The sequence below is a fragment of the Parasteatoda tepidariorum genome, chromosome 12 (genome assembly GCF_982258835.1).
Source record: "Parasteatoda tepidariorum strain Cologne lab strain chromosome 12, Ptep-v5.0, whole genome shotgun sequence".
Classification (NCBI taxonomy): domain Eukaryota; kingdom Metazoa; phylum Arthropoda; class Arachnida; order Araneae; family Theridiidae; genus Parasteatoda; species Parasteatoda tepidariorum.
The window spans coordinates 2,731,487-2,750,363 of record NC_141766.1 but is presented as its reverse complement, the minus strand read 5'-3'; the positions used below and the strand labels follow the sequence as shown (position 1 = coordinate 2,750,363).

The 18,877-nt window shown below is 30.9% G+C and overlaps 2 protein-coding genes across 3 annotated transcripts in view; one reads left to right on the top strand and one right to left on the bottom strand.

Moving 5' to 3' along the window:
* LOC107439756 (uncharacterized) overlaps positions 1 to 7,615 on the bottom strand; it is a 55,370-nt gene extending 47,755 nt beyond the window's left edge. For both annotated transcript variants that reach the window (XM_087155773.1, XM_087155774.1), the window contains exons 1-2: positions 7,105 to 7,615; positions 3,640 to 3,785 (exon numbers count right to left, since the gene is read on the bottom strand). In XM_087155773.1, the coding sequence (XP_087011899.1) occupies positions 3,640 to 3,785; positions 7,105 to 7,379 (421 nt within the window). In that variant the 5' untranslated portion in view covers positions 7,380 to 7,615. The remainder of the gene's footprint in view (positions 1 to 3,639; positions 3,786 to 7,104) is intronic.
* A 1,144-nt stretch (positions 7,616 to 8,759) lies between these two features.
* LOC147800907 (uncharacterized) lies at positions 8,760 to 13,278 on the top strand. The gene is made up of 4 exons (XM_087156061.1): positions 8,760 to 9,035; positions 10,621 to 12,410; positions 12,510 to 12,607; positions 12,698 to 13,278. The coding sequence occupies exons 1-4, from the start codon at positions 8,760 to 8,762 to the stop codon at positions 13,276 to 13,278; spliced, it is 2,745 nt and encodes a 914-aa protein (XP_087012187.1).
* The last annotated feature ends 5,599 nt before the right edge of the window (positions 13,279 to 18,877 follow it).

Genomic DNA, 18,877 nt, shown 5'->3' with positions numbered 1-18,877 from the left:
TAGCATATATATATATATATATATATATATATATATATATATATATATATATATATATATATATATATATATATATATATATATATACAGTGAAACCTCCTGTTATGGACACTCCTGCAAAACGGACGCCTCTCAATACGGACATATTTTTAATTCCCCGGGAATCTTCTATGAATAAACCATTACGTACATTCTCCGCAAAGCGGACACTCCCGTAACCGGACGCGGACAGTCATTTTGGTCCTGAAACGTTGTTTTTTATCTCTACAAACCGGACACTACTTTTTCTAAATAAATTGCAAGCTAAAAAAATTCATTTTTTCACCATTTTTAAAGCATGTAAATAAAACTTTTTGCCTTATCCATAACTAAAAATATTGTTAAGCTATTTCACCAGCGAAAAATCAATCTTTCTCCTGTCACCTTGCCTTATCTTTGTAAAGAAAGGAGAGAAAATGGTACTGCACTCCTGAAATAATTCTGACATCGGCATCTTTTGATCTTTTCATCTGGACCACACAGGTTATGAGACCCCTCAAGTTGAAATTACTTTTCTCAATGCTTCTTCCCCATTGAAAATTTCTTTAATTTTCTTATCAATTTGAAGACTGTATTTAACACAACTGGGGTAAAAAAAGAGAAAACAGAAGTATAATCTTTGAGATGTTTATATAAATGAAACATTTATTCAGACACTTGATAGCTGATCAATTGTGAATAATCATCTCCATAGGTCCTCATGACTTACAGGTATGCATTACTTTTTTTTCTGTGAATCATAGGAGGTTTATTTTCCAAGAAGGTATTAACCATGTTCCCTATCAAATGATAAGTAGGTGTAAGGGGATGTGAACCTAATAATTGAAACGGACTGAGGACAGTACGCTCCTATTTGGTATCATATGTCAACTTGAGTATCTATGCTAATAGGAAAAATATATTTATTTATCTGTAGCTACATCCAGAATTATGTATTTAGATCAAACTTCTTTATATATTCTTTTTTATTTTTCTTATTGTTTAAATAAATATTCTTGTAGATATTTACAGTATCCTTGTAGATATTATTTAATACTTTCTACATCTTTGAGAATATTCAAAAAACAATTTACGGTGTTAAATTTCGTTATTAGGGTACCCTTCCCGTAAACGGACAACTCTCATAAACGGACAAATTTTTTGGTCCCATGAATGTCCGCTTAATGGAGGTTTCACTGTATACAGTGGTGGCCAAAAGTGTGGACACTTTTTGAAAGTTTCATGTTTTTCAACTTTGCGTGCTTGTAGAATATATTAATTTTCACTTAAATACAAACATTTATGTATCAAATTGAAGGTAATTTAATGTGAAATTTAATAACAAAAACAAAATTAAAATATCTGTATTACAAAAAAAGTTATGCCTATTTTAGTAGAACAAACAAACATAAATCGTTTTGAATAAAGACGTGTTTTGTAATAAAAGCGTACTAACCAATCACAAACACTGTTCTTAGGACGAATCAAATGTCTGTAACTATAGTTTAGGTTATTTGGATGGCAAAAGAGTTAATGTTGTGGAAATATTTTGCGGAATGATGCATACTAGTACAGTTAAATAGAGTATTGCTGTTTTTTAATTTTAAAGTCCTTTCTTTTAATTAAACTAATTTTAAACAATGTCATCAACAAGAAGAACTAATTGGACATCTACAAAAAGAAGCCGAATTGTCATATTGAGAGAAAATGGCCTCTCTTATGCTGAAATTGCAAGACAAGTTAGTGGTTCAGTGACTTCTTCTGGTGTACGAAAGTTCTGTTTACGTTATGAAAAGCTAGAAAAACTTCATCGGATGCCATTAGATGGGAAATGAATGCAGCGGGTATTGCAGTAAGTTCAAGAACAATAAGAAGAGGGTTATCAGGATTTGGACTACAAGCTAGAATTCCCAGGAAAAAACCATATTTAAATCAAAAGCAAAGCGAAAAACGAGTTAAGTGGGCAAAAGAACACATTAAATGGTCAGAAAATCAATGGAAGCAAGTAATCTGGAGCTATGAGAGTGAAATATCGCTCTTTGGTAGTGATGATAGAAAATACGTGAGACGTAGAGTAGGGGAAGCACTTCATCCTGATTGCATTGAAGCAACTACAAAAAACCCAACAAATGTTATGATTTGGGCATGTATGTCTGCAGATGGTGTGGGCCGAATTCAAGTGATTCTTGGCATCCTGAATGCCAAAAAATACATCGAAACTGTCCTGAAACCAAAATTGATACCTTCCATCCGGGATCTCTTCCCCAACAACGCACCATTTATTTTTCAGCAGGATTCAGCTCCATGCCACACAGCAAAAGTATGCAAAGCATGGTTTCAAAATAAGGGTATAGATATATTACCATGGCCAAGAAACAGTCCTGATCTCAATCCAATTGAAAATTTGTGGCGACGTTTGAAAATTCCTGTACAAAAAAAACGTCCATCCAATAAAAGACAACTTATTGAAGCTATAATTGATTCTTGGCACCATGTGATTACGAAAGATGAACTCCAAACACTCGTTCACTCGATGAAAAGAAGCTGGGAAGCTGTCTTAAAAAATAAGGGTTATCCTACTAAGTATTGATTGTGTAAGTATCACTTTAAAAAAATGCAAATCAAAGATAGATCTTACTCTTAGTTGCATAACTTTTTTTGTAATACAGATATTGTAATACTGTATTCATTATTAAATTCTACATTGAATTACCTTCAATTTGATACATAAACTTTTGTATTTAAGTGAAAATTAATATATTCTACAAGCACACAAAGTTGAAAAACATGAAACTTTCAAAAAGTGTCCACACTTTTGGCCACCACTGTATATATACAGAAAGAGAGAGAGAGATAAGGCTAATAAAATTATTCCCATTTAAAAATTTTATTTACCAAAAAAATAGAATTGCTTCTTGCTCCATTTTATATATTTCAGAATTATCAGCAAAGTTGTAGAATAAGGGAAAAATTTTATGAATTTATTAATTTGCAAAAAAAGAATATTTGAATCCCAAGATATTTTGAAGGCTGTGCACTGACTAAAAATATTTTTAAGTTCATCAGGGACCAACCAATTTAAGGTTTCTTTCTTGATGTATACTTTTGTTCATAATTTTGGAGCAATCTAAATTTTGGTAAAAAAATATAAATAAAATTTTAATACAAAATTAAAAAATTATTCAAACTATTGAACAAAAAGTTAATTTTAAATAAAATCAAAGGCAACAAGAAATAGGTTATGTTATTCTTAATATCAATATTTTCTAAATGTGTGTAAAATTTGAGAATTAATTATAATATGATCTTCGTGAAAAAAAATAAAATACCATAAATAATTTATTATTAACATACCAAAACCGTTTTCATGAAGGTATTGTTCGTTCAACGGAAATTAAAGAATTTTAATTTCTTGAAGACAAATAGTTTTATGTTGCTTTTTATTGTTGGAAAAGGAGTAGAAAGAAGTAGTAGAAAGTTAGGAGAAGAAATTTTGTAAAGGTGAGTATAAATAGTTAAATCAACCTATTTAAGTCCTTGACAATGCAATAAAATTTGGAAAACTAAACAATAGGAAAACTTAAGTAAAACAATTTTAAGTTTAAAATAAACATAACATACCTACTATACCAAGCTCTGTTACTTTTGATAACAAAGCATGTTTAGCCAATTGGAGTTGTCGGTTTTCAGGATCATCAACATCCTTCCTTAACCATTCAAAAGAATTTTCATGATCTTCTTTTGAGCTTTTGGGTGATTTATATAACCTAAAACATACATTAATTGCTGTAGTTACATTTATTGGCCTGATTTAAAACGACAATAATCTCAACGCTTAGAATATATTTTATATAAATAATTTTCACAAAAATATAAAGATAATGAGCAGAGCCGGATTAACCTATAGGCACACTAGGCACGTGCCTAGGGCCTACGAAAAACTTGGGAGAAAAAAATTTTAAAAAAAAATCAAACGTAATGGAATCAGAAAAACAGTTCTGTTTTTCTGATTCCACTGCGTTTGATTTTTTTTTCTTTTCACGATAAATTTCGCACTCAATAAATTCTTTTTATTCATAAATTTTATCATTAGGTTTTTTTTTTTTTTTTTAAATTCCGTTGATCTTGCCTTGTTCCGGGTTTTAATATTTATGCTAGTGCCTTTTTTAACTATCGTTTCGGTTCGATAATTTTCAAGTGTTTTGATTTAGATTAATAAGTTTTCCTTTTATTTTATTGTCCCCCCCCCCGTTTAATTAGGTATGAAATATATTGCGTTATTTAATCATTGGTTTTGTTTATATAAGTTAATTTAGGAATTGTAATTATTTTTGAAAAATAAATATGAGAATTTTGTATTTTTTAAACTTGTTTTTCTTGTCTAAACTTGTAAATTTTTTATTCTTTTAAATGTTATATTTCTACCATTTTTTCTCTTTAAAGTTAGGAGTACCTTTCTTTTTTCTCTTACTCTATGCATTACACTTGTCGGTATTGCAGATAAAGTTCGATAAACAAATTCGTAAATTAAAATCCATATTAATAAAAGTGTAAAAAAAGAAATATGCAAGAAAATTTCAGCATATATTTTGAAAAGAGGGGAGGTGTGGGGGAAGGAGGAGAGGGCCCAAAAACGGCTATGCCTAGGGCCTACGAAAGGTATAATCCGGCTCTGTGCCTAGGGCCTACGAAAGGTATAATCCGGCTCTGATAATGAGACATACACATTGAATTTTCAACAAAATTGAACTTTTTTACTTTTTTTGTAAGTAGGCTTGCTAAACATGTTTATGACACATAATGAAAATTGCGAAAATTTACTATAGACAAATTAATTATAGGCTATAATAAATAAAGAAAAAATATTTTAAATGATTTTAACATGATTGAGAAATCAGTTTAATAATATGTTTATTAATATAATGCAGCATTAAATAAAATAATGAACAATGAAAATATTTTTTTAATCTTTTTTGCAAAATGCTTGTTTTCTGTTTTACAAATAAAAATGCTTTTTGAAAACAATACAATAATTATACAATACTTATACAATACAATAAAAACAATGCATATACACACAAAAAAAGTTTGCTAATAAAAACATAATGCATATACATACAATAGAAATTGATAATGGAAGAACATAATGCATATACATGTAACAGAAATTTGTTAACACTGATAATAGACTGAATAAGCTGAAAAATAAAATATAAAAAACACCCCAGTCTTATTTATGCTTTTGACTAAGTATCAGAGTATCTTAAACAAAATTAAAAAAAGTTCTTCCAGCTTTTAATCTTAACTCTTTCAATAATTACATTAACAAATTTTAAAAACAATAAGAAGACTGATTTGGTGATACTCTATTTTACTTGAAGAATTTTAAGAAACATCATAACTAAACTTTTAATTTGCTAGCATTAATTTATTTCATTTAGATATTTTTGAAAGATTCATATAAGCATTTAAAAAATGTATTTTATTTATAAAAATTTAGATTTATAGATATATTTAAAAAAATATTATATTTATATACAGTAGGATAGAATAGTATATATATATATAGTTTATTTATAGAAATGCAGATATAAATTAGCAGTTAAACTCAAAACTGCAAAAGTTTGAAAAATAATGCATAAGTAATAACTAAATTATGAAGAACATTTACAATTTTTTTTTAAAAGAAAGAAAACAAACTGAGCATATTTAAATTGGCACAAGCTAGGCTATTAATTAAATTTTCAGTTTTATTATTTAATAAAATAACCTCATTTTATTCATTTTACTTATTAGCAATATTATACTACAATTATCTAAGACAAATATAATTTTGGTTAGAATTTCAATTAGCAAATTTTTTATTACACTTCTTATCAAAAATTAAGGAAAAGTGAATATGCATTTTGTCAGAACATAGGAATTTTTTTTTAAATATTTTCTAATCTCCTTAACCTTCCGTTAGTCGCGCACTTGTTTCCGACATGGTTAATCGCGTTGCACCTATGAGGTGTTTCTGATTTTTTGAAAGCCAAATGAAATTTAGTCTAGTTTAAATAGTTAATTGTTTCCAATTTAAGACTCTTTACAGAGATAAATATCAAAAAATTTATTTAGCGAAGTACCGAAGATGAATTTTTCTTGCTCCCGCGTCGGATCTCTTCCTCCATCCCAAGATAATCAACCAATTGACGCAAGAAGGTTCTGTGGTTTTTTACTCCGTAACCATTTTCTTCGTATATAACTTGACCATTTATACCTGCTACGTTGAGTAGGACAGAAAATGAGATAAAATATATATATTTAATTCATAAAAATATTATATCCATAATACTTGCGTCAATGGTCGCGCTGCACCAGAGGGGTGATTTGAGCGGTTCCAACTCTCCATCGACATGTTCTAAGGTCGGTTTTACACGGACATTTGAGTAATCCAAAGTTAGGAACATAACATTAGACTCGACCCCCGGAAAAATCTTTTGACGGCAAAGGAGGTGGAAATGCAGTAGGGATGCACCTGTGAGGTGCGCGCGACTAACGGAAGGTTAATGATAATACATCTACTAAGTCTACCGGTATATATATATATATAGAAGTCTTCTGGTTAGCAAATAATTAAATAAAAACTCTTTGATTTACTAACCTAACATTTAGATTGTTACACTCAGCAAATGAACACTTTGAATTTAAAATAAAACTACAGATTAGTTGGTCATTACTTAATTACTAAATGATTAAGAAATTTCAACTAAAACTTACGTAGAAGAAATAAGAGTGAATACTTTTTAATGTAAGTTCAGAGCTTCGTAGAAAAAAATATTGCAAATTATTTTATTGTAAAAATGCAAGCTACCTTAGCACAAAAGGTAGTATTTCCATAACTGTTCCAACCAATTTCAATTGCTCAGGTGATTTAAAATTTTTTAAAGTAATTTGTTGAGACTAGGAGTTATACCATTCGAGTTGGTCTCCTTCCTGGGTGGTTTCTTCCGGGCCACTAGTAGGAAGTCACCAAAACTTGGCGCTTATTTAGGAGTAGATACAGATACGGAAATTTTAAAGAAACTAGAGATTAAAAACACTTACCAAGATTCATCATCTGACATTTCAATATCACTGAGCTTAATAATATCTAAGTCGTCAAAATACTCGTCTCTCACACTATTAGGATTTTCATCATCAGAAATCTTTCGACGTGATTTAAGTTCTTTAACGGGTGAAACAGATCTTTTATTTGGTGTATTCTGTTTATTTCTTAAATGCAAATTTTGCATTTCTAGTTTTCTCACTAATTCTTGAAGCTTCTTTACCTCTTCTATAGTATTAACAGAATGTTTCATTTCTTCAGTAATAAGACTCATAATTGTAAATTATTCTAAACACATTCAGTATTTTATGAAACAAACAAAGTTAGTCAAATTTAACGAAAACAATGGAATTCAGAAACTGCCAAAAACTAATATGCAGAATAAAACCAACATTTTATTCTTCTACTAAGTTTTAACCCCTGACGTCAAGCAAAATAATAAATAAATATAAGTGCGTAGGTACTGGACGGTATATTTAGAGCTTTCTGCTTTAAGTAATAAGCTTATAGCTTACAAACAATTTGAAATTTAAGTTAAGAAAATTGAAGATTACAAGCAAAGCTGTAATAAGCAGCTGCAATCTTTCTAACCGGAAACTGAACAAGTCAAGAGCTGGAGATTAGTGCCGTAGATATGAGGAACCCGTAAGAGGAAGAGAAGGTCCTATCAACCCGATGGCAACGAAAAACAGGTTTTTTAGGTATACCTTATTTTTGTGGTTTATCTTATTATTGGCGGTTAAAAGAAATTCAGAGTTTCATAGATAAGAGGAACCCGCAAAAGGAAGTGAAGGTCCTATCTTTTCTATCTGTTAAATCGCCACATCGCCAGCGTTCGTATGCATGCTTGTTGTGATGGCTTGGTAATTTCACGTGCCGAAATTTTACTGCATGGAATAGAAGTCTAATCTGTTGTGGTAAGTAAAAATTATTAATATGTTAGTTTTATACATTTATTTTTTAATTAATTAAATTTTAAAACGTTGCATGAATGTTAATATATTACGTTCTATAAAACGCAAACATTATTCACGCGTTAAAAATTCATTCTCAATGGAAAATAATTTTCCATTGGATATGAATTTCAAAATTCAACTTAACTAGAAATTTATTTTTATATTCATTAATTGATTGGGCGGTTATTGTTTAAAAAATTCGGTGGATAATTTTTGCAGAGGAAAATTTTTGATAACCTAAAAATGTTTTCATATTGGAATATTTATTCTGATGTAAATGTTTTGATCATTAAGAATGTTTTAGTTAAATCAGCGGTAATATAGCAAAAATGAGCTTGCATAAATTTTTGGAAATTATATAGTCTGTTATTTATGTATAATAATAAATGAACTTATATAGAGAGAAATGCTTGTGTGTTGTACTGTTTGTCATTAAAATTTAGGAACGATGCTAAAATTTATATAATGTCTAGTTTATAATAAGGAATATTGAAATATGAAGGTTGCATTTTTTAGGATAGCTGTATTTAGAAGAAGTGGTTGTCCGCGCCCTCATTGGCGAGCTTATAATGCGCCAAACGTAGCTTTCTAGCTCTCTCTTCTCATTCAATAAAAAATTACCGAACGTTACAGTCCACCTGACTCTATTAGCTCCGACATCTTTGGTCCTAGCGACCTGGAGCAGAACTAGCCTCAATATGAGCACAATTAACTCAATAACAAATCTTAATCGCCAACGTGGGGCAATTAAAACAAAAATAAACAAAATCCAAAAATTTTTGGAAGAACATTCAACGCAGCAGGATGCAAGCGCCGCTGCCATCATTCTCAAAAAGAAATTGAAAGTAGCGATAGAACTACAAGCATCGATATCAGAACTGATAAAAGGATATACGCTACTTCCGGAAGAAATTGATCTAAAAGACAATCTAGATGTTGCTCAAGATGTAGAAGATGAAATCGAAGAAATAGAGGTAAAGATTAATATTTTACTCTCTAAAATTGATAATAATAAACCTAATGAAACGGAATCAAATGCTTCATGTACCAATATTTATAAAATTCCTGATTTACCGTTACCTTTCTTTTCCGGAAGATATGAAGAATTTCAAAATTTTAAAATTCAATTTAATTCTATTATTGGAAATAATAAAGAGTTGAGCGACACACAACGACTGTGCTATCTTTAAAGCTGCCTCAAAGGAGAAGCAAAACGCCTTGAGTCAGCCCAAGATACATTTGAATCTTTATGGTCTTCCCTTGAAGATAGATACGAGAACAAACGAGCAGTTATCGATTGCCATGTTAATAAATTATTAAATTTTTCAAGAGTCCCTGACTCTCCTAATCAGCTCATGCAATTAATCGATAACACTAAATGTAATTTACGAGCATTAAACTTGCTTGAATTTAAATCAAATGAGCTATCAGATATATTGATAATGCACATTTTATTCCAAAAACTCGATCCAGAAGTTAGAAAAAGTTTTGAAATGAAATTGTCGAAAAACGAAATACCCAAACTAGACAATTTTCTAAGTTTTTTGGAAGACCGTTCTAGAATTATGCAAGGTCTTAATATTAAAGAGGAAAGAAAGAAGCCCCATTTTAGTTCAAGGCCAAATACAGAGAAAATGTATTTAATTAAATCGAAAGTGAATAACCCATGTTTACTAGGCTGTAGGGAAAGTCATAAACTTTATAAATGCGATCATTTCAAACGAATGAGTGTAAATCAGCGAATTGAAATAGTAAAAACTCATAATTTGTGTTTTGCATGCCTAAATAAGCACTTTCCTAATCCTTGTATGTCAAAATACACTTGCTTTTGTAAAAGCAAAGATCATCATTCTTTACTTCATGAAAATAAAAAAAAATTAGTCGTTTACATTTGATACACCAGCAGAAGAGAAAAGGGAGACAGACATCTTGTCACCCCACTCCCCTCCTTCCACTCCTTCGAACACTTTGTTTACGAATAAAAACGAAAATGCTAATTGCGTGATTTTAAATACGGCGGTTGTTTATATTAAAGATGGGCAGAGCATATTTAGACCATTAATCGCCACTTTAGATAGTTGTTCAAGTTCGAATTTAATAAGCAGTAGAGCTGCTAATTTATTGGGTTTAAAGAAACAAAAAACAAATGTTCCGATTTCTGGTATTAATGATTCGTGCATTACAGCTAAATCATTTGTTCGTACCGAGTTAACAAATGAAGAAAATAATAAATCTTATTATTTAGACTTGTTAATAGTTCCTAAAATTACGGTTCTTCCACCCACATTTGTAAACATATCGAATTTAAGTTTATCTGAAAAAATAAAACTTGCCGATAATAATTGGAATAAACCAAAACGAATTGATGCGCTTTTAGGAGCAGAATTATTCTTTGAACTATTGGGTACGAATAAAATTAAAATTAAAGATTCCCAATTAATATTAATTGAAACGGTTTTTGGTCATGTTGTATCGGGAGTTGCGAACAACTTAAATTCTAATTTAGAGAAAATTAACGATTCGTGTTTTTTACTTGCTGAAACCGAAAATCTTGATCAGGCGTTAACTTCCTTTTGGGAAATAGAATACGTAAACGAAAATAAACCAATGGTTGATGACGAATTAAACTATTGTAATGAGCATTTTTTAAATACTCACTACCGAAAAACAGATGGTAGATACGTGGTAGAATTGCCGATTAAACAACAATATTCAGCTAATATTTCATTAGGTGATTCGAAACAAATTGCGTCTAAGAGATTAAAACAATTATGGAATCGCTTAGATCGTGATCCTAAATTAAAAGAATTGTACATTAGTTTTATTTGCGAGTGCGAATCTTTAGGTCACATGGAAGAAATTTGCTATGAATCAATTCCGGACGAAGGATATTTTTTACCCCATCATGGTGTATTGCGACCGTCCAGCACTTCAACTAAACTAAGGGTTGTTTTTGATGGGAGTTGTAAAACTACGAATGGAATGTCCTTAAATGATTTTTTATGTAAAGGCGGAATCATACAGGATGATCTTTTTACAATTATTGTTCGTTTTCGGAAACATATTTTCGCATTTACGGCCGATATAAATAAAATGTTTCGGCAAATCGAAATAAATCCGTTGCAAACTAAGTATCAAAAAATTTTGTGGAAAGAGGGGAGGGAGGAACCTCTCAAGGTCTACAGTTTGAAAACCGTTACCTATGGTTGTGCATCCAGTCCCTATCTTGCTACAAGAGTTCTGCATCAAATTGCAACCGATGAAGAAAAGAATTTTCCTAATGTCTCCAAGATTTTAATGAACGATTTTTATATAGATGACTACCTTTCGGGGTCAAACAGTATTGAGGAATTTAATGAACTAAGACAACAACTAACTAAGCTCCTTCAAAAGGGACAAATGAACTTACATAAATGGCGTTGCAACGCCATTGATACTTCAGCGGAATCATCTCAATCTTTTCCCTTCAAACAAGATTGTGCAGATACTACCACAAAAACTCTGGGAATACTGTGGAATAGTAGAAAGGATACTTTTCACTTCAATATCACAGCAGCTTTAAGCTCGAACTACACTAAACGTGAAGTGCTAAGCCAAATTGCTAAAATCTTTGACCCATTGGGACTACTTGGTCCTGTTATCTGCAGTGCTAAAATATTCATGCAGCAATTGTGGCTTTTAAAATGTGAATGGAACGAAATGATTCCACCTCACGTTTACCAAAAATGGGACAAATTTTTACGATCTCTTTCTTACATAGAAACTTTGCATATCCCAAGATGCATTATGATCCTGGAACCAACGATTATTCGTCTACAAGGCTTTGCAGACGCCAGTGAAAAAGCCTACGGTGCCTGCATCTACATGCAAACTGTTTCCAATTCCAATGTGCCTTCCAGTCAGCTAATTTGCAGCAAAAGCAGAGTGGTTCCTATTAAGACCATAAGTATCCCCAGACTTGAACTTTCAGCTTGCTTACTATTGTGTCAACTCGTGCATCGAGTTATTTCATCTCTAAAAATTAAATTCGATCAAGTCATCTTGTACTCCGATTCCACGATCGCATTAGCTTGGATCAAGACCTCACCCCATCTTCTTAAGACTTTCGTCAGCAATCGAGTGGTACAAATACAAGAACTGTCCAAGGACTTTCTCTGGAAACACATTGCACCAGAATTTAACCCGGCAGATGCCTTGTCCAGAAGTCAAGATGCCTTTGTTTTTTCTACCAATAAGCTTTGGTGGAAAGGCCCTATGTTCCTGAGTGAGAACATAATTAAAAACAATGAACCTGAACTAGATTTAATTCCTGATTGTGAACTATTTCAGAGAGAGCTGAAACCAGTTCTGCTACTGACTTCAATCACCAACAATGACTTTATTGATGACTTTTTAAATCTTTCAAATAATTACATGAAACTAATAAGAATTTCAGCTTTTATTTTTAGGTTTCTCTCAAATTGTAGAAATGTTAATAAATTTAGGGGTCCTCGCAATGTAAAAGAATTAGATAAAGCCAGAAATGTTATTATAAAACAGGTGCAAGGTGAGTACTTTGTTGCAATCATCTCAGCCTTAAAAAAAGGTAAGCCTGTTCCTGTAAATAGTAAATTGAAATTTTTGAATCCATTTTTAGATCAGGATGGTTTGCTTAGAGTTGGTGGTCGGTTGACCAATTCTAATTTGAATTATAATTCTGTTCATCAAATAATATTACCTCCTGGTCATAAACTTTCTAAGATTATTTTTTCTTATTTTCATTTGAGAGATTTGCATGTTGGTCCTCAAGGACTATTAAATACGGTACGACAAATTTTTTGGCCAATCAGTGGCAGAAAATTAGCTCGACAAGTTGTGCACGATTGTGTGCAGTGTTTTAAAATAAGGCCAACAGTCTCTTCTCAAATAATGGGTGATCTCCCTCCTGAGAGGGTGATTCCTAGCCAACCCTTCTCGAACGCAGGACTTGACTTGTGTGGTCCATTTTGCATTAAATATCGTAACCAAAGAGAGGGGTTATATAACAAAGTATATGTAGCTATTTTTATATGCATGGTCACTAAAGCTGTACATTTTGAATTATTGTCTGATTTAACATCTAGTGCTTTAATAGCTACACTTAAACGGTTTTTTGCCCCCAGAGGTAAAAGTTGTACTATATCTTGTGACAATGCGTCCAATTTTGTTGGCGCTTCGGCTGAGATAAGAAAATTTTAAAGTCTTTAAATGCTAAAAAAGATAATTTATCAGGTTTCCTTTCATCGGAGCAAGTACTGGGGAAATTTCTACCCCCTCGTTCACCAAATTTTGGCGGATTATGGGAGAGAGGAGTCGGACAATTCAAATATCACCTTAAAAGAACCATTGGTTCTACGAAATTAACATTAGAAGAATTTCTAACCATAACTATTCAAATAGAAGCTATACTTAATTCCCGTCCTCTTTCTCCTATGTCATCTGATCCAGAAAATTATGAAATTTTAACTCCTGGACATTTTTTAATTGGAAGAACAATTAATGCTCTTCCTGAGCAAAATTTGATTGATTTTAAAGAAAACTTGCTTAACCGATGGCAGAAAACTCAAAAAATTGTTCAAACAATATGGAAAAATTGGTGTAACTCTTATATCAGTCATTTACAATAAAGATCAAAATGGTTGTTTCAAAAACAAAATGTTAACCCAGGTATGATGGTTCTGGTAAAAGAAAGCAATTTACCTATATGTAAATGGGTTATAGGACGAATTTCTGAAATTATCACCGGTAAGGATGATAATGTCCGTGTGGTTTTCGTACGCACACCTCATGGAATATTCAGAAGAAGCATTTCAAATATTGCTGTATTACCAATTGTTAACAATACTTAAATTTATTTGTTGAATTCAAAATGTGAAAAAATAATTGTATTAATATTGCTTAAATTTGTATTTTTATTATTATTACTTTTTTATTATTATTGTTATTTTTATGATTATTGAAACATTCAAATGTCAGAATAATTCAATGGGGGCCGGGATGTCCGCTCCCTCATTGGCGAGCTTGTAATGCGCCAAACGTAGCTTTCTAGCGCTCTCTTCTCATTCAATAAAAAATTACCAAACGTTACAGTCCACCTGACTCTATTAGCTCCGACAGTGGTGATTAAAGTTACAAGTATTTTAGATCTTCAAATCATCTTTATATATTTCAAAATTGATAGATGAGATTTATGTATTCAAAATAAATTAGTTAACTCTGTAAATGAGTATTTTTTAGTAAGAGTTTGATTATTTTAGCATATTAATAATTTATTTACAAACAATATTTACAGACATCAATAACTGCATCATTCTTCACATCAGGCTCATTTGGCGCGCACCTCTACGCTCTCTCACATTTGCAAAACAGACACAGCAGTTGTGGCGCTGCGCCACCTGCCGGACATTAAGGGGAAAATGTTAACTTTCGGGCATCCTGATGATACAATTGTCCTCAATTGACACTTACTTAACAAAAGATACATACATCGATTATTACATAATAGATATAGACAATTAACATTTTTTTTCATACTTGATACACATTTATTTATTTATTTTTTTTTTAAAATATGAATGAATAAAAATTTTAAAGTTCTACTACGGTTCTTTTTTTTTGTCTTGCTTAATAGTTCTGTTTTTTTTTTAATTGTTCCAAAATAAAAAGTCCTTCAAATTTTGAATACTAAAGTTCTATTCTTAGAAGTTAAAAAAAAAAAAGATCTTCATATTACCTGTTTCCAATTTATAAGTTACCTGAGACCTCATCATCATCATCGTGTACTGGTGGTTGCCATGCCTTTAGTTGACTCACGTGGGACGTTGTTGCATACAGTGGCGTATCTAGGGTATGGCAAGTATGGCGTATGCCATGGGCGCATTATTTCAAAAAGGCGCAAAATCAATCAACATCAACGATTATTTTTTTAATTAAAAATTTTACTAATTTTTTTTTCAAGTTATGGCAGAATTAAAAAAAGCATCCAACATTTAACCTTTCCTCGAGGGCTCGAAAAGAAGACATCGAGGTCTTTCGAGGAACTCTTTTTATAACTGGGGGAGTGAAATATGAAAGGGAACCGCTAATAATAAAAACAAAGTAGGTGACGAGCGTTAAACAATTTTAGTCTCCCACTGTTTTTCATTTTTTTTAATAACTTCGTTTGAAAACTCATAGACCACCTCAGTTAGGGATAATAGGAGGGCCAAGGTTTCCAGCGCTTTTACATAACTCGAAAAGCGCGGGAAATCTAAGTTGTTATATTGGATTCAACATTAAAAAAAATGGGGGAAATAAGAAAAAAAAAACATTCCACATACCCCCTCTTTTTAAACAACTTGACGTCTGTGTAATAACAATTCATACACGTTTCTGCATTCATTCACTAGACACTTTTTCTTTCATTATACTTTCAAGTTGAGCAACAGAGGATTCGAAATAAATAAAAAAAACTTTATATTCATGAATACATTCAAGATAAATACTAAAATAAATCTGTAATTAAAAGTAGCTTTTTCTTTCCTACTATTATATTTACGATGATTTCGGCAAAAACCAAATTTTAATTATAATATCGTAATTTAAAGAATAATGCAGAGTTTTTAATAATTATAATTATAACTCTCTTTACTAACTTTTTGATACTTTCCAATAAAAATATTTTTAATTTCAGAGAATTTCCTAAATATTTAACATTTAATGTCGATCAAAATCCTTTGACAAAAAGACTTTTAGCCCCATATTTAATTTTATAACCGTCGTTGAACAGCCGACCTAATTCCGTAGCCTTGTAATTTTGAACCCAATCCAGAAGACAAGGGAACTCCTATATCGAGAAATGGGAGAAATTTGCCTTCGTGGAGCTAACCCGCATTTGCGTTATATGGAGAGGAAGACCACGAGAATCTCCCACGGTTAGCCTGACGGGAAGGGAACTCTAACCCATGATCCGTCTACAACTGAGGATATTTCCATGATATTTCACGTCAGCACTGTGGTCGGTGCAAGCCGGGTGCGGAATTCGTATCAACTGGGATTCGAACTCGGTTCGCCTCATTGCAAGGCGAACGCTCTATCCCCTGAGCCATCGCGGCTCCCATATTTAAATTAAAAGGAATTTAAACTTATTTTTTTCTAAAATGTAGCTTCTTATTGCTTCACGATACGTCAAAGCTGTAATAGAAAGAATTTAAGTTATCGCTGATAAAATGAAAATACAAAATGTAAGCTCATTATTTATTATAGGAAATTACAGGGAATTTTATTTATTTTATTTTTTTAGTGCATTATTAATTTCATTTTTTCTACTAAAAACGAAAAATAAAGCACAAACTTAACGTGAAATTTTTTGAGGAAAACGAGAAAAAAAAATTTTTTTTTCCAGGTATAAACGATGATAAAATAAACAGTTTAATAATGTTCATTCAGAAGGGTTATTCACGAGTAAGAGTTATAAATATTGAAGTTCCCAATATTATAAACAAGCAAGACATTATAAGACTTTATTGAAACTGTAACTCAGAGTCAAACTATAATATTGCACAAGGGAAAAAAAAAACCACTAAAATAGCCACAAAAAATCATGGTTACATATAAAAGTAAAATAATTAACTTAATAACATAATTTAGATTACAAAAGTATGGAATATGTACTAGCATTAAGAATGTATATTGTAGAATTGTATTGTAGTACTATGTATGATGTTATAGCTCTTGAGTAGCAAATATATAGATATAAGTCAATACCTTTTTCCTCGGCAATACATAGCGTATTTGTTTAAAATCGTGTCCTTTTTTATAATAAGATGATAAAAACAGAAAACAAATCCTAAAAATAATATTTATTGATTTCGTTTATCTAAAATAGTTTACTTAGACAGTCAATTAAATTTAAAATAATTTATTTGGAAAAAATGCTTTTCTACTTAGATTATTTGATATTATTTATGTATAATTGAAAATGCTATACGTTAAATATAAATTATAATAATATAAGCTGAATCTTTAAATTTAAAATATTTATCTATATGAAAAAATTAGTAGTACAACAGACTAAAAAAATGAAAGGCGAACGAAAGAAACTTTGGAAGTTCAAAAGTTGGTGACAAACGTAAAGAAATTTTTCTCCCCTTATCTTAAGGAAAGTGAGACCTCCAGTTAAAAGAACGATTTTCGGGGGAGGAAATGAATGGAACCCCTTCAGGCAGAAAAACCAGATGGCCAGATGGTGATGACCAGAGGACAGAGAGATGTGAAAACCATGGGGTGTCCCAGTCTTGCTTAGACTAATTATTCTGTAGTGAAATGCTTGTAAATCTTAAATTTTATCAGGGGTTAAAATCTCTTTGAAAAACGTTTTCGGAATTTGCTGAATAGATTTCAAGTAGAGCCCCTTCTATAAATTAGCGTAAATTCTTCCTCAACAGGAGATTTTTACCACCCATGGTGGGAATCACCGCCACTAAAGTGTGAAATACTAAAAATAGGAGGTTCCTCTGATGACTCGCTCTACAAATAATTTAAACCAATGGAACGATTTAATAATGAATACTTTCCACTATTTTGAAAAATAAAGGGCAGGCGTTATAAGTAGTTAGGTGCTCATACAAAAAATTCTGCTCGTTTTAGTTAATGTTTCAAGATTTAAGCCAAGAAAATCAAATATTTAAAGTCTTTAGATTTTTATAATCTATTTTGATGCAGCTTCTGGACTTTTATAGTTGGTTCATAGATTTAAGAAAACATCATGTACTACAAGGATTTTCTTTGATTGTAAGTAATAATTTCCTAAATATTTAAATTAATGCATTATACTTAAATTATTAATACCGTTATATGCGTTCGTTATATTTTCTAGAAATGATGTCGATATGCAGGGATGTAAGATTTCTCCGAAATATTTTATTAAGTGGTAGAGAGTTAAAAACTAAACCTTGCAAAATTTTAGATGATATTGGTAAAATTTGAAATTCTTACCACAAGGTAACTGGAGTAAAATTGTATTTCATGGAAAATTTCGAATTATACATACGTAGTGGCGGAAAATATAATTTTAAATCAGATTTACATAAACCAAGAATAAAACATCAAAACATAAATTTTGCTACCACTAGAAAGAAGTTCCCCATTAAGTTGCAAGTTAGCATCTCTGTATGTGTAGATCGAGTGGGACATTTGCTCCTTTTAATGCTATAAATTAGAATTTATAATATTTTTTAGTTTTTATTGTTACTGTTTTATGACAGTACATTTAATATGCACATAGATTTTTTGTATTAATAATTATATATTGTATAACTAAATATTCGTTAATGCGTTATAATTATAAATAATAAGTAATAAAAAAAGCAACGAATGTTAAAATTTCTAATGTTAGTGGGAATATATTTTCTTAATTTTCCTGAAAAATAATTGCGATAAGTAAATAATTTTGTGTTTATTACGTAACATTCATTACGTTCAGCAAATAGTTTCCAACAACCGATAAATGTTTCTCTTTCTATTCATAAATAGATAGATTTTGAGTTTAACCACTTGTTTTTTTTCCTTCTTTTCTTTGAAGGGTTATATTAAGGAACAATGCTTTAAGTGTAAGTTTCAATAATCCTTTTACAGTAAGACCTCGATTATCCGAGCTAGTTGGGTCCGCTAGTACCTCGGATATCGGAAATCTCGGTTAATAGGAACCATGTATAAAAACCTTCCGTGCTTGCGAATTTAACAACTTTTAAAGTAAAAAGCAATAGAACGTTTTTTAAATGATAAAAATAAACATAGATGAACTTATGTTTCACAGCTA